General features: G+C 38.0%; 1 protein-coding gene across 3 annotated transcripts in view; it reads left to right on the top strand.

Moving 5' to 3' along the window:
• LOC128661187 (ubiquitin carboxyl-terminal hydrolase CYLD) overlaps window positions 1–22,500 on the top strand; it is a 166,306-nt gene that overhangs the window by 17,738 nt on the left and 126,068 nt on the right. For 2 of the 3 annotated variants that reach the window (XM_053715428.1, XM_053715429.1), the window contains exons 2-5: window positions 1,175–1,653; window positions 4,750–5,028; window positions 8,340–8,412; window positions 10,589–10,800. In XM_053715428.1, the coding sequence (XP_053571403.1) occupies window positions 1,204–1,653; window positions 4,750–5,028; window positions 8,340–8,412; window positions 10,589–10,800 (1,014 nt within the window). In that variant the 5' untranslated portion in view covers window positions 1,175–1,203. Of the gene's footprint in view, window positions 1–961; window positions 1,654–4,749; window positions 5,029–8,339; window positions 8,413–10,588; window positions 10,801–22,500 lie in introns of those variants that run through there. The other variant, XM_053715430.1, reaches the window with a different exon arrangement.

Below are 22,500 nucleotides of genomic sequence, written 5' to 3'. Positions count from 1 at the left end.
CTGCTGATTAGTTCACTGGCTATGTGCAGCTCAGGTGCAGTAGTGCACTGCTGATTAGTTCACTGGCTATGTGCAGCTCAGGTGCAGTAGTGCACTGCTGATTAGTTAACTGGCAATATGCAGCTCAGGTGTAGTAGTGCACTGCTGATTAGTTAACTGGCAATATGCAGCTCAGGTGTAGTAGTGCACTGCTGATTAGTTCACTGGCTATGTGCAGCTCAGGTGCAGTAGTGCACTGCTGATTAGTTCACTGGCTATGTGCAGCTCAGGTGCAGTAGTGCACTGCTGATTAGTTCACTGTTAATGTGCAGCTCAGGTGTAGTAGTGCACTGCTGATTAGTTCACTGGCTATGTGCAGCTCAGGTGCAGTAGTGCACTGCTGATTAGTTCACTGGCAATATGCAGCTCAGGTGTAGTAGTGCACTGCTGATTAATTCACTGGTAATATGCAGCAGTGCATGCTGATTGGTTCACTGGCTTTTTTGTATTACTTTAAGAAGTGTTTGACCATATTTTCTGAGATGCAATACTGATTAATACTGCAGGGTGCTCATATTAAAGGGACACGAACCATGTGATTCATTAATTAGATAGAGCATGTATTTTTAAACAACTTTCTTTAACTAATTTTCTTCATTCTCTTTGTATCTTTTGTTGAAAAGCTGGGTTGTAAGCTCAGGAACGTGCACGTGTCTGGAGCAATAAATGGCAGCAGTTTGCAAGAACGTTATCCATTTGCAAGAGCACTAAATATAAGCACGATTTCCTGCCATGTAGTGATCCAGATACATATCTAGGTATCTCTTTAACACAGAACATCATGTGAACGAAGCAAACTTGATAAAAGAAGTAAATTGGAAACTTATTTTAAAATGGAATGTTCTGTCCTAATCACAAAAGAAAAAGCACACAGCTGAAACGCCCTCTCATGAATATTACTGCAAGTGAGTAGTAATGTTAAGAGCTGCTGTCGTGTCTGTAGCAGACAAGGAAGTTAGCTCCTTAATGGTCAGGCCATTTACGTCCTTTTCCAAGCAGGACATGAGCCGTTTGAGATGGGATTTAGGATTAGCTTTGCTGCAAGAGGATTAGGGGCATTAATGACACCAAGCCCTGTGTTAGCTGTTGAGTGCATTGTGTGTGCAGGTCACTGAGTCTGTTCTCATTTTGTCAGGTCCGTCTACAGACAAGGCTCTCAGCATAATGGCCCAGCACACCCGAGAGATAGATGACCTGCTTATGTACTTCATCCTGCTGGAAAGCTTCCCTGTAGGGGCCCATACAGTAGAGGCCGGCAGGTTGTGCTTCATGAGTGAAGAGGCTTATGTCCAGCACGTGGCAAGTGACCACCCTTCTCCGCACTGCCTCCGAGTCAATGTGCTAGGGGAGAACAACGCCACGGAGGTAGATGTTAACGTCCTGCATCCGTTAAGCACTAACCAAGCTGCTCTACTGCTAGCGGTGAAGAACTCTGCAGAGAGGCTCAACTGCTTCCTAGAGAGGGGTCTACTGGAGCACGCGCTACTCGCAAAGGTGGGACAACATGTTCTGGCAGAGCACGAGCAGAGCATATACCCAGCCCTCATTCACTTTATTGGGAACATCTCTGACAACTGTATACTTCCCCCTGTGTACTTTGGTGTGGAGCTAGAGGTATGTAGATTGTTTTCCATTGTTTTTTTTGTTTTTCTTGTTAAAGGGCCACAATAATCAAAAAATGGCGTGCTCTAATTTGTTATTGACCCTACACTTCTGTGTGTTTAACCCTCAAAAAGGGAACCGCCACTGATCCAATCAGCAGCGCTAGTTGCACATCTGATTTGTGCGACTAACGCTGCTGATTTGATCATTGGCGAGTTCCACTCGGGACCAGCAGTGCTCCGCAGGTCACAAGCAGCACTTCTAAGTTATCCCCTTCACGGGGGTTAAACACACAGTAGTGTTGGATCGATAGTTTAAAAATGACATTCTCTAACAATTTATAGCATGTCATTTTTAACTATTATGGCCCTTAGGAGCAGAAACAAAGATTTTTATTGTTGAAATTAGCTAAACAGAAAAGGCACCTTAAATTGTTACAAGAAAGGGACAAATATAATCAATCTTTACATTTTAAAATATAATTTAAAAATAAAGAAAAATATTACTATAACGACAAAAAAACAACCCCCACCATTTATATTAAGGCACGTACCACAACATATACATGTGCATAACACATCAATAACAAAATGAGATTAAAAAGAAAAGTCAGTCTATAAGACCCCCTGCAAGTCAGTCCTAGGGTTTAACATTCTCATTAGATGGTTAAAGTTAGAATCCTATAATCACAAATCTTTGCATAATATTTATGATAATATCTTTTCCATGTGTTCTGTTTTTTATTAAATAAACCAATATAAAGCAGAATTGTGCAGAGTGGGAGGAATTAAGAGCAGTAAGGGTGTGGCACTGGCCTACACCAATAGGAACAGACTTTAGCAGAGAGTGAGGTACTAAGTGCAGTATGGGTCTAGGGCACTGACCTTAAGGGTGTATGCTACTGGACTAACCAATAGGAACAGACTTGTGCAGAGAAGGAGGGATTAAGAGTTGTTAGGGTGCTAATTGGGAGGAGTTAAGAGATGCAAGGGTGTATGCTACTGGACTAACCAATAGGAACAGACTTGTGCAGAGAAGGAGGGATTAAGAGTTGTTAGGGTGCTAATTGGGAGGAGTTAAGACATGCAAGGGTGTATGCTACTGGACTAACCAATAGGAACAGACTTGTGCAAAGCATGAACAAGGAACAAGCAACCACAATTAATCCAATGAAGACCTCCCCACAGCAGTCCCCCAACACACAAGGACACCGACTCTTAACATCTAAGGTCCTTCCCTTAAACCTAAAGGCCTCTTCTGAAGCCTCTGCCCAAAAATAACAATAACAGCTCTTACATAAAATGTTGGTTTATTCTGCTTAGGTGCTTTTATTTAAAATAAAATAAATACATAAAAACAAAGCGCTGCCACATACCTTAAAATACTTTTTTGAGTATCCATCTCCTTTTAAAGGGACATAAAACCCACAGTAATTCTTTCATGATTCAGATAGAGCATACACAGTTTAACACCTTTCCACTTTAATTCTATTATCAAATCTCCTTTGTTATTTTGCTATCCTTTGTTGAAGAAGCAGCAATGCACTACTGGGAGCTAGCTGTGCACATCAGGTGAGGCAATGACAAGATGCATATATGTACAGCCACTAATCAGCAGCTATCTTCCTGTAGTACATTTAGTTATGCTTTTCAACAGAGGATACCAAGAGAACGAAGCAAATTATATAATAGAAGTAAAGTTTATTATACATTTTATTTATTTTTTTACTTTTTTTTATTTTATAATTTTATTGAGGTTCTTAAGCATGCAGAGTAAAGAAAAAATGACTTTGCAAACAAGTTGTACAAATATAGATATGCAAACCTAAGTCATGACATTTGTATATGAAACCTCAGATTTTTTTCTTTTAAATATACCTTATATTTGCTACATATTGGGCAACTCTTAGGCCGTTGATCACCTTTAAAGGTAATTTGTAGAAGGTAGGAAATAAAATATATGGAAATAACCAGATACATTGGCTAACAGCAGACCAACGAGTGTACTATAAACATTGCCGCTCTATGACATATAGGGAGTATGTGCAGAAATGATGGGGAAACCCTAAGTCATGATCCTGTGTGTATCATATATCATGAGGGATGTTTACACCTTTTATAGGACTATTTTCTATTATCACTTAGTTATCCAGTCTTAGTAAGTATGAGGTTTAGTTGCTAGCCCTTACTAATTATACTACAAAATGGTCCTAAACCTTCAATTGTGTGATTAAGGGAACACTCAAACAAACGTAACCAGCTTTAAAAAGAGTAACAAAGAGAACATATATCTATGTATGTAGTGATACTCCTATTGGTCCCTCAAATAAGCACAAAACCTCTAGTAATACAAAGTACATTTACCCCAAGTGAATCCTTAAGGGCAACTAAAGCAGTAAAGTCAACTGAAAGTTGTTTAATATTGCATGCACAGTTAGGGGTGGTGAATTGTCACCCTCACAATGATAAGAGGAAACAGTGATCATTTTTAAAATGTTTCCAAATAAAAGTGATTAATCTGTTACCAGACGTTTGGTTACATGTTAACCCATCAGCTGCTGGCCCTTGTTGGCAGCTAGGGGTGAATATTTTATCCCTGGATAATTGGTGCTATTTTTGTCAGCTGTGTGGGGGATAATTCTGCATATCTCTTTGTCTAACAAGACTAAAAGTATCAATTAACCCTTTGTATTCTTCCTGTACAAACACAGCCCTTTGCACCAATGATAAAAATTGTAAAACCTGGAATGCACAATAAATGTGTTTTCAGTTTTTCATAGAATAGTTTTTACAACACGCACACATATTAGCAAACATTCTAACTATTTCAGCTTAAACTGTGCACAAAGCATATGAACATATGCCCTGTGCCTCTACATTCACCTGCTCATTGAGTGTATATTGCATCATCACTGAGTTGGGGGGCATAAGGCATATGTACATATGCTCTGTGCATCGTGATAGCATAGCTTTACTAGGAGCATTTCGCTAATACATTTATATTGCAGAGCTGCTTCTATGGAATGTATTCCTGTGCATTTTAAATGTTTTATATCCCTTGTGTCTGCTCCTCTGAACTAACTCGCACAACTTCCTGCTCACTCTTTAGGGTGATGGTGAAGGTAAAGGCCAAAACAGCGGCTCCCATAAAGACACAGCATTCTTCAAGTGCAAGAAAAACAGCGGCCTTTTCCTTCCCTTCAACAAGATCATTTTCACAGGACCTTTGCCGTACTCTGATGTAAGCGCGTCATTCGCCAAGACCGATGTGATCAGCCCAGTAAAATCTGGGGATAAAGTTGCGTTTTATGTTGAAAACACCTTAAAACGAGGTTTAGTTATGGCTACCAGCAATCCGGGCTCGGACAGCTGTGTGGAGGTTCTAATGGTAAGTCATTGTGTGTCACATATAAGTCCCTAACTGCTGTCCTCTCGCTGCTAGGTTACCAGTGGGGGCTATGATTCCAAAAAACTTAAACAGAGATGAAACCCAAATGTTTCCTTGATTCAGATAGAGCACTGTCTAATGCACTTCTGTTATCAGATTGTCTTCATTCTCTTGGTATCTGTTGTTGTAAAGCAGGGGGCGTAAGCTCAGGCTCGTGCACGTGTCTGGAGCACTATATGGCAACAGCTGTGTAAAAATGTTCTCCATTTATAAGAGCACTAGATGGCCGCACTATTTCCTGCTATATAGTGCTCCAGACATGTACCTCTTCAACAAAGAATATCATGGGAATGAAGCAAATTTGATAATAAAGTACAGCTCTGTCTAAATCACAAGGTTTCATATCCCTTTAATTCTCCAGTTATGAACGAGAGTGGCATTTTTACCACATAGTCATTAAATGAATCCTTTTCACTGTGCAGTATGTTCTACAGAGAAGTGCACACTTTATACACAGAACCTAGAAAATTCTTCATTCAATGTATATTTAGTTCTGAGTGTTGGTTCAAATTATTATATTTACTCCTAATAGGCTTGGCCCCCTTTACAGTTACAAATTATGTTTATACAGGAAATCTATCTATTTAAAGGGCCATTATACCCAACTGTTGAAATACTTGAAAGTGATGCAGCATAGCTGTAAAAGCTGACTAGAAAATATCTCCTGAACATCTCTATGTAAAAAAGAAAGATATTTTACCTCAAAACGTCCCAAGTATTAACACCCCATTGTAAAGGACTTAAGCAGCAAATCAGTACATCTGTCCCGGGACAGGCAAGGTAAGTGAGCATCGTGCACACTCATGTTATTTCCCTATTCAGTTTAAGGAAGTTTACTATGAAATCTCATGAGAGTAAAGTCAAATCTCATGAGATCACAGTAAAAGAGTTCATGACCTCAGCACTGCTGATGCTGATTGGCTTCAGTTATTATTTTTATTTTTTTTACTTGCAGCTGGGCAGAAACTGAAAGATAACTTTTTACACAGCACTTACTCTGGGGAGCTGAGGATATTGTGAGGTAAAATATCTTCCTATTTTACATAGAGATGTTCAGGTGATGTTTTCATGTCAGCTTTTTACAGTTATACTGCATCAGTTTCAAGGGATTTAGCAAATGATTATTATGTCCCTTTAACTTTCTGATTGTGTTAACATAAATCTGTACAACAAGGTGTTTCACAGTCTTCAGGGAGTAAATCCTATACAGCAGAAGTGGAAGAAAAGCGTTGGTTTCTGTGCTGATAATGATGATAGCTTTTTATATATAACCATGAAAAGCCAGTCATGCTCTGTGCAATTCTGTGAGTAACTTAAAGGGACAATAAAAAAGCTATCTGATAGTTGTGTATATGCAGCATGGCACTGCTCACATACTGTTCTTCTACGCCTGTACCCCAAATTGTTACACCCTTGTGTGCTCAGCAACTCACCCCATTGGGACAACTATAGTCCAAGGCAGTTTTTGTAATGTATGTATGGGTTGTGTGATACAGCATATGATTAGATGTACCACCTTGGGCTATTAATGCCAAATAAGGGTGAGTTTGCCAAGCAGACACTTGTATAAAACTACAATCTGGGGGCACTGTCTCACAGTGCGAACATATTCGCAACGCCATGCTGCGTATGCCCTGCCATCAGAATTATGGTTTAGTGTCTGTTTAATAATTACATTTTCTATAAAATGAACTAACTCTTGCTGGCCATTTTGGGCAAAAGGTATCGCTCAGTCGTGCTTATATTGCAACCGCACTGAAATCCCAAGAGACTAACATGGGCACTGTTTACACATCAATAAAACCACAGCATATGCCTAAAATGCCAAACTACAAAAGTCTCATTGATCCGAAATCTGTTATACCTTCACTTCACTTTTCATTACATGCCATTGGAAGGGATTGTGGGGGGTTAATCCATAAGTCGTATGATATTACTTCTGTTCAACTTGTTTATCCAAATTTCAGACTTTCCTCTTTTATCAAGGACACAATCTAAAAATGCCCTCACATTGTATTTCTTGTCATTTTCTTGTCATGCTTATTTAGAATTTTGATGTTCTTTATTATTAACTTAGATTTCAGATGTACCTTTAGCTGCACGCTGCTATTCAAACAGTTTACCTTATAGTTCTCTATGATAGACTTCAGAAATAGAAAAGAAATAATTTACTTCTTAGCTAGACAGGGGCTCTTTTTCCCCCTTACTACACTTAACTATATACAGGTATTAGTCCCCATTAACTGACAGTTAATTCCTATTACCCCCCAATATATTACACTGGTAGCTCATATATCATTATAATCTTTATATATCTCATTGCCTTAAAGCCGCATTGAAAACAACGTACGTTTATATATTTAAAATCAGCACCTTTGCTAGTCTTGTCACATGGCTGTTCTATGGAATTGGAATTGACCCCCACATTTAGTAGAAGGTGCAATGATTCTCTGAGTATTTTATTATTGCACTATTGCTTGCACCTAGCTTTGTGTTAAACCACCACAAAATGGTTAAACACGTTGCTAAAGTCAGCTATGGAGCAGCAATGCTCTTCAGATTTAGAGCTGATCTCGACTGCTGATTGGTGGCTGCATTAAGTTGTTCCTGATTGGCTAATTGGACAACATTGTACGGGTGTGGTAGCTCCGGAACTGACTTAACCTATATGTTTAACCCATTTGCAAGTATAGGCAAGCAGCAGTGCAATTAAAATAAAGCATTTTCTTATTGCGTCTTTTTGTCCCTTTAATGTCACATGAAGGTGACACGTGTTATTCATCTCTGGGGGGGGGGGGATCTAAGGGAGTCTTATTTTCATTCTCAGTTATTGGGGACAGTGGAGCTGATTTCATTAACATGGAAGTCAAAATGAAACCATCATTCTTATAAAGAGTACAATTAAAATAATAAAAACAACCAATTTACTTTTCTTATCTAGCTGGCCCCTTTCTCTTGGTCTCCTTTGTTGAAACATAGCCATAGTTAGAGAACACTGTGGTAGCCTCAGGAGCGTGCATGTGTCTTGTCCACTATATGGTAGTTGTGTTTGTAACAATGTTATACTTACAGTATAGTGCAAAAGACATGGTCGCGTTCCTGTGGATATCTCAGTATGCGCTCACTGAATGCGGCTTGTATTTAATTCCCTGCTGTATCTGTATCGTTTTGACTTTAACGTCCCTTTAATGTCAGTAGTGTGTGCTGTCAGTTTATAATGACTAATGAGCTCACTGATGTTTTACCTACAGGAAGATGGGCCGATAGATGATGTTTTAAAAATTCCCCTGGTCTCTGTCATGAAGGAAGAGGCACCGCCGTCAGGTAGGAGTATAACGTGCGCTCTTCTCTCATTCTTCCTCTTTTGTCTTCAACCAACGTCTGTGGTGTAGCCTGAAAATGTATTATTATCAAACAGCTCACATGAGCAGTCTATTTAATTGTGCTAGAGTTGTATGTAATGTATTAGCAGCATGTACTGTATGTGGCTTGCTTAATGCACAAGACAAATATACAACTCTATACAGCGGCCGTTATTGGCACAGTAGACATTATATGTAATCTGTAGGCTACACTACAATACCTTCTGCATCAGAGAGTCCTAAGATTGTGATGCCTGGAACAACATATAATTCTACTCAGAACATCTCATCTACTTGACTCATAGATATGGGGGACAAATTGCCACATTTCCCCCCCACTCAGAAATGTTCATTGGAGTCCGGTGCACCTGCCAGTTCTATTTAATTGCCTCTCATTTTTCTCTATCTGACTATCTGTCTGTCTGTCTGTCTCTTCTTCTTTCGTCATAGAATGTAATGTGAGTTCCTTTGGGGTAGGGGCCATATTCTCTTTGATACATGTTTGTTTACTGTACTGATGCAGTTTCCGGTACAGCTTGAATATGTACTTTTTCTTTCATATAGTCTGGAAAATCTCAATATACTGATGATACTTATAAAGACTTTGTTATTTTAACTATACATTTTATAGCTATAAAGTGTGCACTAGGAGAGGTTAGTTTCTAAACATACAGTTGTGTTCATAAGTTTACATTCCATGGCAGAATTTGATTTCTTGGTCATTTTCAGAGAATATGAATGATAACACAAAAACTTTTCTTTCACTCATGGTTAGTGTTTGGCTGAAGCCATTTATTATCAATCAACTGTTTTTACTCTTTTTAAATCATAATGACAACAGAAACTACCCAAATGACCCTGATCAGAAGTTTACATACCCTGGTGATTTTGGCCTGATAACATGCACACAAGTTGACACAAAGGGGTTTGAATGGCTATTAAAAGGTAACCATCCTCACCTGTGATCTGTTTGTTTGTAATTAGTGTGTGTGTATAAAAGGTCAATGAGTTTCTGGACTCCTGACAGACCCTTGCATCTTTCATCCAGTGCTGCACTGACGATTCTGGATTCTGACTCATGGGGAAAGCAAAAAAATTGTCAAAGGATCTGCGGGAAAAGGTAGTTGAACTGTATAAAACAGGAAAGGGATATAAAAAGATATCAAATGAATTGAGAATGCAAATCAGCAGTGTTCAAACTCTAATAAAGTGGAAAATGAGGGGTTCCGTTAAAACCAAACCACGGTCAGGTAGACCAACTAAAATTTCAGCCACAACTGCCAGGAAAATTGTTTGGGATGCAAAGACAAACCCACAAATAACTTCAGGTGAAATACAGGACATGTGGTGTGGCTGTTTCAAGATGCACAATAAGGAGGCACTTGAAGAAAGATGGGCTGCATGGTTGAGTCGCCAGAAGAAAGCCATTACTACGCAAATGCCACAAAGTATCACGCTTACAATACGCCAAACAGCACAGAGACAAGCCTCAAACCTTCTGGCACAAAGTCATTGGGAGTGATGAGACCAAAATTGAGCTTTTTGGCCACAACCATAAACGTTACATTTGGAGAGGAGTCAACAAGGCCTATGATGAAAGGTACACCATGCCTACTGTGAAACATGGAGGTGGATCGCTGATGTTTTGGGGATGTGTGAGCTACAAAGGCACGGGAAATTTGGTCAGAATTGATGGCAAGATGAATGCAGTATGTTATCAAACAGAATGCCTCATGTTCCACTTCTTGATTAGAGTTTGAACACTGCTGATTTACCTTTAATAGGCATTCAAACCCCTTTGTGTCAACTTGTGTGCATGTTATCAGGCCAAAATCACCAGGGTATGTAAACTTTTGAACAGGGTCATTTGGGTAGTTTCTGTTGTCATTATGATTTGATATTGTTAATAAATGGCTTCAGCCAAACACTAACCATGAGTGAAAGAAAAGTTTTTGTGTTATCATTCATATTCTCTGAATAATGGCCAAGAAATCATAAATTCTGCCAGGGTATGTAAACTTACTAATAAACTTTGGGGACAGTTTATTGTAAAATAAAATGGTTTTTTTTCACTATCTTGTCACTTTGTCTATCCTATGTCACATGTGGCCCTTTCGTTATGACCTTTGTGTTTACAGAGCTTCATACTGATTCAGTCCTGCATGGAAAATCACCTATAAGCCACAGCACAAGCAACGGGGAGCAGAAAAAAGAAGATATTGATCAAAGACATTTGGAAGTCAATTCTATGGTGCAGATCCAGTATAATGAAAGGGATCTGGTTTATGGAACCATCCGATGGTTGGGTCATCTGCCTGAAATAGAAGATTTAATGGCTGGGGTGGAACTAGTAAGTTCTTTTCAGCTATCTATGAGGTTATATTTTCTACTCTGCCTCTGTGTCATCATCTGGTGAACTAATTGCAAAAGAAAATGTATGGTAACGTTATTATGTATGGTAACGTTATTATGTATGGTAACGTTATTATGTATGGTAACGTTATTATGTATGGTAACGTTATTATGTATGGTAACGTTATTATGTATGGTAACGTTATGTCATTTAAAAGAAAATAGAAAGTGATGGCACTACTAATGATATACTGGGATGGGCTATTAATGATATAAAGCTGGCCTTATTAACAGTAATTATAGCCCGTAGGTGCTGTGTACATATAACCTTATATTTACATATACAACCAGAGGCAGTTGCAAAAAAAGTGTACACTTACAGCACTCAAATCCCACACTAATTGTTGTAAGTATAGCGTGGTATGTGTGTGAAAAAATATACAAATTATTAAAAAATCAAACTTTAATAGATATAGTTAAAAATGAGCACACTTAAAAAACAACTAGAGAACTGGATGGTTGTTCAGTGTGAACTAGCCTGGAATTATTTTAAAACAAGATAAATTGTAGTATAAACTAGTCAGTTGTACTTTGGGATACACCAAGATCGTCTATGTGTAATCTGGTTCCTATTGTTTAATGACTCGAAGGTATGTGGGACTGTTTAGTCAGTAATTAGTGACTAATTTCCTATTAGGTGAAGTACCTACTAGCACGTTGGTTTAACATTAAACATCTACTTAGTATCAAGAAACCGATACTCGGCTTTATTATTTGCACCACCAAACACTATTATAATTACTGACTAAACAGTCCCACATACTTTCGAGTCATTAACCAATAGGAACCAGATTACACATAGACGATCTTGGTGTATCCCAAAGTACAACTGACTAGTTTATACTACAAATTATCCTGGTTTTAAATAATTCCAGGCTAGTTCACACTGAACAACCATCCAGTTCTCTAGTTGTTTTTAAAGTGTGCTCATTTTTAACTATATCTATTAAAGTTTGATGTTTTAATAATTTGTATATTTTTTCACACACATACCACGCTATACTTACAACAATTAGTGTGGGATTTGAGTGCTGTAAGTGTACACTTTTTTTGCAACTGCCTCTGGTTGTATATGTAAATATAACGTTATGTCATTTCACATCACTTTACAAATAAATTATATTAGAATAGACATTAGATTGGCACCCAGAAATAAATTATATTAGAATAGACATTAGACTGGCACCCAGAAATACATTATATTAGAATAGACATTAGATTGGCACACACAAATACATTATATTAGAATAGACATTAGATTGGCACACACAAATACATTATATTAGAATAGACATTAGGTTGGCACACACAAATATATTATATTAGTATAGGCATTAGATTGGCACACACAAATACATTATATTAGAATAGGCATTAGATTGGCACACACAAATACATTATATTAGAATAGACATTAGGTTGGCACACACAAATATATTATATTAGTATAGGCATTAGATTGGCACACACAAATACATTATATTAGAATAGACATTAGGTTGGCACACACAAATATATTATATTAGTATAGACATTAGATTGGCACACACAAATACATTATATTAGAATAGACATTAGGTTGGCACACACAAATATATTATATTAGTATAGACATTAGATTGGCACACACAAATACATTATATTAGAATAGACATTAGGTTGGCACACACAAATATATTATATTAGTATAGGCATTAGATTGGCACACACAAATACATTATATTAGAATAGGCATTAGATTGGCGCACACAAATACATTATATTAGAATAGACATTAGGTTGGCACACACAAATATATTAGTATAGGCATTAGATTGGCACACACAAATACATTATATTAGAATAGGCATTAGATTGGCACACACAAATAAAGGATATTAGAATAGGCATTAGATTGGCACACACAAATAAATTATATTAGAATAGACATTAGATTGGCACACACACATACATGATATTAGAATAGACATTAGATTGGCACACACAAATAAATTATATTAGTATAGACATTAGATTGGCACACACAAATAAATTATATTAGTATAGACATTAGATTGGCACACACAAATAAATTATATTAGTAAAGACATTAGATTGGCACACACAAATAAATTATATTAGAATAGACATTAGATTGGCACACACAAATAAATTATATTAGTATAGACATTAGATTGGCACACACAAATAAATTATATTAGTATAGACATTAGATTGGCACACACAAATAAAGGATATTAGAATAGGCATTAGATTGGTACACACAAATACATTATATTAGTATAGACATTAGATTGGCACACACAAATACATTATATTAGTATAGACATTAGATTGGCACACACAAATACATTATATTAGAATAGACATTAGATTAGCACACACCCATACATGATATTAGAATAGACATTAGATTGGCACACACAAATAAATTATATTAGTATAGACATTAGATTGGCACACACACATACAGGGAGTGCAGAATTATTAGGCAAGTTGTATTTTTGAGGATTCATTTTATTATTGAACAACAACAATGTTCTCAATGAACCCAAAAAACTCATTAATATCAAAGCTGAATAGTTTTGGGAGTAGTTTTTAGTTTGTTTTTAGTTATAGCTATTTTAGGGGGATATCTGTGTGTGCAGGTGACTATTACTGTGCATAATTATTAGGCAACTTAACAAAAAACAAATCTATACCCATTTCAATTATTTATTTTTACCAGTGAAACCAATATAACATCTCAACATTCACAAATATACCTTTCTGACATTCAAAAACAAAACAAAAACAAATCAGTGACCAATATAGCCACCTTTCTTTGCAAGGACACTCAAAAGCCTGCCATCCATGGATTCTGTCAGTGTTTTGATCTGTTCACCATCAACATTGCGTGCAGCAGCAACCACAGCCTCCCAGACACTGTTCAGAGAGGTGTACTGTTTTCCCTCCTTGTAAATCTCACATTTGATGATGGACCACAGGTTCTCAATGGGGTTCAGATCAGGTGAACAAGGAGGCCATGTCATTAGATTTTCTTCTTTTATACCCTTTCTTGCCAGCCACGCTGTGGAGTACTTGGACGCGTGTGATGGAGCATTGTCCTGCATGAAAATCATGTTTTTCTTGAAGGATGCAGACTTCTTCCTATACCACTGCTTGAAGAAGGTGTCTTCCAGAAACTGGCAGTAGGACTGGGAGTTGAGCTTGACTCCATCCTCAACCCGAAAAGGCCCCACAAGCTCATCTTTGATGATACCAGCCCAAACCAGTACTTTACCTCCACCTTGCTGGCGTCTGAGTCGGACTGGAGCTCTCTGCCCTTTACCAATCCAGCCACGGGCCCATCCATCTGGCCCATCAAGACTCACTCTCATTTCATCAGTCCATAAAACCTTAGAAAAATCAGTCTTGAGATATTTCTTGGCCCAGTCTTGACGTTTCAGCTTGTGTGTCTTGTTCAGTGGTGGTCGTCTTTCAGCCTTTCTTACCTTGGCCATGTCTCTGAGTATTGCACACCTTGTGCTTTTGGGCACTCCAGTGATGTTGCAGCTCTGAAATATGGCCAAACTGGTGGCAAGTGGCATCTTGGCAGCTGCACGCTTGACTTTTCTCAGTTCATGGGCAGTTATTTTGCGCCTTGGTTTTTCCACACACTTCTTGCGACCCTGTTGACTATTTTGAATGAAACGCTTGATTGTTCGATGATCACGCTTCAGAAGCTTTGCAATTTTAAGAGTGCTGCATCCCTCTGCAAGATATCTCACTATTTTTGACTTTTCTGAGCCTGTCAAGTCCTTCTTTTGACCCATTTTGCCAAAGGAAAGGAAGTTGCCTAATAATTATGCACACCTGATATAGGGTGTTGATGTCATTAGACCACACCCCTTCTCATTACAGAGATGCACATCACCTAATATGCTTAATTGGTAGTAGGCTTTCGAGCCTATACAGCTTGGAGTAAGACAACATGCATAAAGAGGATGATGTGGTCAAAATACTCATTTGCCTAATAATTCTGCACATCCCTGTACATGTTATTAGAATAGACATTAGATTGGCACACACACATACATGATATTAGAATAGACATTAGATTGGCACACACAAATAAATGATATAAGTATAGACATTAGATTGGCACACACAAATAAATTATATTAGTATAGACATTAGATTGGCACACACAAATAAATTATATTAGTATAGACATTTGATTGGCACACACAAATAAATTATATTAATATAGACATTTGATTGGCACACACAAATAAATTATATTAGAAGAGACATTAGATTGGCACACACAAATAAATTATATTAGTATAGACATTTGATTGGCACACACAAATAAATTATATTAGTATAGACATTAGATTGGCACACACAAATAAATTATATTAGTATAGACATTAGATTGGCACACACAAATAAATTATATTAGTATAGACATTAGATTGGCACACACAAATAAATTATATTGCTATAGACATTAGATTGGCACACACAAATAAATTATATTAGTATAGACATTTGATTGGCACACACAAATAAATTATATTAGTATATACATTAGATTGGCACACACAAATAAATTATATTAGTATAGACATTAGATTGGCACACACAAATAAATTATATTAGTATAGACATTAGATTGGCACACACAAATAAATTATATTAGTATAGACATTAGATTGGCACACACAAATAAATTATATTAGTATAGACATTAGATTGGCACACACAAATAAATTATATTGCTATAGACATTAGATTGGCACACACAAATAAATTATATTAGTATAGACATTTGATTGGCACACACAAATAAATTATATTAGTATAGACATTTGATTGGCACACACAAATAAATTATATTAGTATAGACATTTGATTGGCACACACAAATAAATTATATTGCTATAGACATTAGATTGGCACACACAAATAAATTATATTAGTATAGACATTAGATTGGCACACACAAATAAATTATATTAGTATAGACATTAGATTGGCACACACAAATAAATTATATTAGTATAGACATTTGATTGGCACACACAAATAAATTATATTAGTATAGACATTAGATTGGCACACACAAATAAATTATATTAGTATAGACATTAGATTGGCACACACAAATAAATTATATTAGTATAGACATTAGATTGGCACACACACATACATGTTATTAGAATAGACATTAGATTGGCACACACACATACATGATATTAGAATAGACATTAGATTGGCACACATACATACATGATATTAGAATAGACATTAGATTGGCACACACACATACATGATATTAGAATAGACATTAGATTGGCACACACAAATAAAATAAATTATATTAGTATAGACATTAGATTGGCACACACAAATAAATTATATTAGTATAGACATTAGATTGGCACACACAAATAAATTATATTAGTATAGACATTAGATTGGCACACACAAATAAATTATATTAGTATAGACATTAGATTGGCACACACAAATAAATTATATTAGTATAGACATTAGATTGGCACACACACATACATGTTATTAGAATAGACATTAGATTGGCACACACACATACATGATATTAGAATAGACATTAGATTGGCACACACAAATAAATTATATTAGTATAGACATTAGATTGACACACACAAATAAATTATATTAGTATAGACATTTGATTGGCACACACAAATAAATTATATTAGAAGAGACATTAGATTGGCACACACAAATATATTATATTAGTATAGACATTTGATCGGCACACACAAATAAATTATATTAGTATAGACATTAGATTGGCACACACAAATAAATTATATTAGTATAGACATTAGATTGGCACACACAAATAAATTATATTAGAAGAGACATTTGATCGGCACACACAAATAAATTATATTAGTATAGACATTAGATTGGCACACACAAATAAATTATATTAGTATAGACATTAGATTGGCACACACAAATAAATTATATTAGAAGAGACATTAGATTGGCACACACAAATACATTATATTAGTATAGACATTAGACTGGCACACACAAATAAAGGATATTAGTATAGACATTAGATTGGCACACACAAATAAATTATATTAGTATAGACATTAGACTGGCACACACAAATAAAGGATATTAGTATAGACATTAGATTGGCACACACAAATAAATTATATTAGAATAGATATTAGATTAACACACAAATAATAAACTGGGTTATATTGAGCTCTAAAGTGCGCTTATTATAGAACTGTTGTGCGTGACCCAGTATTGTCTTCACTGGTTATATTTACTACATATTTAATTTCCATCTGGTTAACAATTTTATTTACCTACAGTAGATTAATAACTATGCCTAGTAGATATGACATTACTTATTGACCAGAGATTATTAAAATATCAGCAAATTATTTCAATTACTTTTTTACTCATTATAAGGAATATATACGTACGTCTACATCCTATGCCCCCTAAACAATCTGTTCTATATATTTATTTTTTATTTAATAATATAACCGTCCCTTGTTGTCTTCATCTGCAGTATTAACAGATTTATGGTTACATAAAAAAATGAATCTGCTTTGTCATCGGTTTAATCAAACAGAACAGAGGTGAAATTTTAATTTTGTTACCCAAAATAGCTTACAGATTTTTTTCTCTCTAACCAATGGCCTGTGCTGTTGAGTTATAGCGAACCAGGGACTTTCATTTATTTAATTTGCCAGTTTTAGACAACTATCATTACAATTCCAAGTATATTAATAATAATTATTATTATTATTATTATTATTATAATAATTTCTATAGCACTGAAAAATTCAGTAGCACTGGGTACAAAAGTAGGGGTATATATTGCCAAAGATTTGTGGTAAGATACAAATATATTACAGACTACACAAAACCAGTAAGTACAGGGGGAAGAGGGTATTTATCAGAAGAGGTTGAATTAGGCTGAATCGTAAACAGAGAACCTTTTACTGTATTATTAAAGGGACAGTATACACCAATTTACATATAACTGCATGTAATAGACACTACTATAAAGAAGAATATGCACAGATACTGATCTAAAAATCCAGTATAAAACCTTTTAAAAACTTACTTAGAAACTACCAGTTTAGCACTGTTGATGATGTTAGGCTGGGACACCCACTGAAAGGGACAGAGCAGAACCTCCCCTGCATATAAAAAGACCCATTATACAAACAGCAGCAATCTGAAGTCTACATCTTAAACTTTATGGCTTGCTTAGGAGTCTAAAAATTAGCAAAATGTTATTTAAAAAAAAAAAAAAGCAAAACTATACATTGTTACAAAACACCCCCAGATATAAAGGGATCATCTACAAACAATTAATGCAAAGAAAAATCTAGTGTACAATGTAAACTCCCTGATTGAAGTCACCTGTGAAAAAGGTAAAACTTTATCTTAAAGGGACACTCAAGTCAAAATTAAACTTTCATGATTCAGATAGAACAGCAATTTTAAACAACTTTCCAAATTAACTTCCATTAACACAATGTGCACAGTCTTTTTATATTTTTTATATACACTTTTGGGGTTACCAGCTCCTACTGAGCATGTGCAAGAATTCACAGAATATACTTATATGCATTTGTGATTGGCTGATGGCTGTCACATGATTGGAAATAGACATAACATTGAAATTTGTCAGAAAAAATCTACTCTATTTGAAGTTCAGACTGTGCTATTGCATTGTATTTTTAGCATGCATTTGTTGGTTATGCAAATCTACTGTATTTACTGGTCCTTTAAAAAAAATAAGGCTAAATCTCTAATTGCAAATCATAACAAACACTCCTTTGTCTCAACAAACCAACAACGGTACGAGAGATTCCATCTTATCACTGGAAGAATGGACTTAGCTGGGACAGTTTGTCACCTCACCTGATACTGTATAACATAAATTATGCTTACCTGATCATTATTTTTTTCTTCTGACAAGAAGAGTCCACAGCTGCATTAATTACTTTTGGGAATTCAGAACCTGGCCACCAGGAGGAGGCAAAGACACCCCAGCCAAAGGCTTTAATTATCTCCCCCACTTCCCTCATCCCCCAGTCATTCTGCCAAGGGAACAAGGAACTGTAGGAGAAATATCAGGGTGAAAAAAGGTACCAGAAGAACAAAAAATTACAGCCGCCTCATAAATAAAACACGGGCAGGAGCTGTGGATTCTTCCCGTCAGAAGAAAATTATAAGGTAAGCATAATTTATGTTTTTCTTCTTAAACGGGAAGAGTCCACGGCTGCATTCATTACTTTTGGGAAACCCAAATACCCAACAAACAATACCCAAGCTAGAGGACACTAAATGCAATAAAGGGCGGGTACAAAAATGCGGCCCCTTCGAAATGCACCACAGCCTGAAATAACCCAGCACCCTACAAAAACAAGGAAAAACCGAAGCCCAGATGACTGCGCATCAGTTACATAACCTGCAAAGCTGTGCTAGAGACCCCTCAGACCCAGAGTCTGCTGAGCACAAAAGGCCTCCGAGGAGCCAACCCAGCGTCCCTCGACTTCCATGAAAGATCCCAACCTAGGGGTAAACTAAAACCTCTATCTACCCCAGAGAGGGAGAATAGAGGGTCCCATAAAAAAAATCCAAAGGACCATCCAACATGGGCACAAAATCAAACCTAGAACAATCCAAGGTTACCACTGGACCACAGCCCAGGGAGACGAACTCCCTAGAAGGACTAGGGCCAGAAAAAAAAACATATACAGGATAAACGTCACTAGGAGGACCAGAAGGTCTCCCTTATCCGACGCAGCACAATACCACACATGATGCACCAGAAAACAGTGAGTTCCCAATGGCATCATAGCCAAGTCAAAAACCGTCATGTTAGACAAACATAGATAAGCAAAGACAGGATAACTGTCCTAGCCATCAAGAAAAAAGAACTCTTCCAAAAGAACATAGAGCCCCTTGAAACCAGAACTCACGATTACCAAGCTCCAGGCCGCAAAGCTTACCCCAAGCCATCGTGGGACACATCCCACTGAATAATGTCGAAAAAAATCGACAATAGCTTCCTACCCGAATTCCCGGGCTCCATGGAGCGACCCATCCCAGCAGCAGACACCACCTAGTAGAGAGATGGGCACCCAGACCCCCCCCACCAAGCTCAAAAGTAAACGGTCAACACTGCACAGAGCAGATCGATCCCCGACCCTCCCTTCCAGGATAACAGTCCCAGCCCAAGGCTAGAGAAAGACCTGAGACAAGAGTCCCCGACAATTGAAAGGAAAAAGGATGGAGCTCCAGGGATCAAAACTCCAGAGAACTCTGACCGCTACTAAACTGGCATGCCATGACAAGAACTTCATGCTTGGGTCCGAGAACCCCCTACACTGCAGATTTCCAGAAGAAGGAGCACTCCCCAAAGGAAGGAACCACTCTGACCCCCAGTATCTGAAAACCATAATTCCAATCTTTGATTCTGAGCCCACCTGGAAGGAAAACATCCTACGAGGTGAAAAACCAAGGACCCACGGGCTTACACAGATACCTAGGTACCTCCATTCAAGGAGAACTCGCAAAAACCCCATCCCCCACCCTAAGGTGAGAAAAAAGAGATTGAGAAGCAACAGTAAGCACCCTACCATAGAGGCAAGGCCCGTTGCCCAAACATCGCCAGCCCAGTTGATAAGACAACTGGAATCTTACAAGGAAGCATCAAAGGTCCCAGAAACAAACAGGGACCCGTTAAAGAGACCTCAAACTAAAGCCTCAGGCAGATAGGATCTTCTCATGAGAGACAGAAACCCCGCCCCCTTCCAAGGTGCATGCGGGAAACCAAACCCACAGGTTAAACAGAACCGTCCCTGCCCAAGACAAGAGACATTGTCCTAGCCAGAGTCCTCGAAAAACGGAGCCGATCTCAAGATCTAACCTCCTGAGGAATCTATCAGCTGCCCTCCACATAAGAAGCGCACCCAAGCCAAAGCCTTACATCCTCTAAAGTCCTTAGATGTATGATATTTAGCGACAGCCTCAACTCAAGAGTGTGAAAGGAAAACAAACTCCTGATCAGTTGAAGAATGGCCAACCAGAACCCCAAGGCTATCTCCTGTAGACAGGGAGAATGACCGGATCCACACACTGGAAAAGAAAAATGGTCAATTTTCTGACCCCAGAAGGCGAAAGTCTGTGACTGAACTCAGACCTCCTATCCTCAGGCCCGAAGGCTAGATCTGCAAAAGGTCGGAAGAGCACCCAAGAGTCTAAAACCAGTCTAACAAGGGGCAGGGTTATATTGAGAAGACGACAGTCTCCAAAAATCCTTACCGGATCGGACTCCCCAAATTCCTGAAACAGGAATAAACAAAGGGAGCCTCGCAGCTCCTGGCAGAAAGGCAGGGAAACCACCGCACTCCACGTACTGGAGCAAGAAAACTGAGAAGACAAGGAACATGTCCGCACTTCCAGACAGATGAACCAACCCAAAACGGAAGGGAAGAGACTCCACCATCGGAAGTAATGCAGCTAGGCAACAAGAGTCAACATCCGGATACATCATAAGGGAAGACGCAAATCGTCCACCACCCGGATACTAGACCTCCAGAGGTCATGCACATCTCCAGGAATGGAGAACTACGGTTCCGAGTCCCCAAGGACCCTTAGGAATGCCGATGACCTCCGAAAAATCAGACACTGCTCTCAAGCCAGTAGCCATAAAAGGCTAACCTCTACCGGAACCCGCAACCTTCCTCCCAGAAGCGTAGGATCTACACATTAGGCCCCAACTTTGTGGTAGGATCCGAGCCCTGAGTCCATATCAATAGGCCATGTGACATACGGAATCCGACAGGGAAATCAGCAAGGGTGACAAGAACCCAAGAACAGAAGATAGTGCCCTTCCAGTACCTGCCTGGTATAAGAACACCCCCCAAACTGTCTATAGTCCAAGAAAAAAAACGACCCGAGGGTTCGATATTGTGAAATATAACATAACTTTGTTCTTAACCAAGGAGCGCAACTTCCATGGAAGTGCTCATGCGACTAGAATCGCAAGTATCGGTTCCAGAAAAATAACGTTCCCAAAACAAAAATTCGACGTGAGCTATTAAAAAGAAATCAAATACATCCTATCCGGATCAAATTTAAAGTAAGGCAGCACCCGCCCAAGGTGAATGGATACGCCAACAGGACCAGCCAATCAGAGGCCCCATTCACCCAAGCTCAGAACTGGAACCAATACATAAAAGAAAGAAAGAAAAAAAAACGGAGATGTCAAGGAGATTACTTGATCCCCAAACGTCTAACCTAGCTTGCTATCCGGCATCTAAGGGCTCAGATCCCTCATCCCACTAGGACTGGAATCCTCTAGCACTACCAAAACATGTTGTAGTAAAACACGAAGACGTGCCAGCCTATACCGGAAAGCGAAATTATCCCTTGCGGGGTCGACAAATGACCCCGAGGATGGGACCCCTGAAGCCTCAGATGCCGACGCTTCCCCCGGAGAGCCGAACTGAATCAGGCGATCCCATGCCCAACGCTCCCTGGTTGACAGAACACGGACAGTACCTTTAAAAATATTTCACTTGGGAGTTATAAATGATCCAACGCCATA

The sequence above is a fragment of the Bombina bombina genome, chromosome 5 (genome assembly GCF_027579735.1).
Source record: "Bombina bombina isolate aBomBom1 chromosome 5, aBomBom1.pri, whole genome shotgun sequence".
Classification (NCBI taxonomy): domain Eukaryota; kingdom Metazoa; phylum Chordata; class Amphibia; order Anura; family Bombinatoridae; genus Bombina; species Bombina bombina.
The sequence above is the reverse complement of the archived record's forward strand: the minus strand, read 5'-3'. Positions and strand labels throughout refer to the sequence as shown.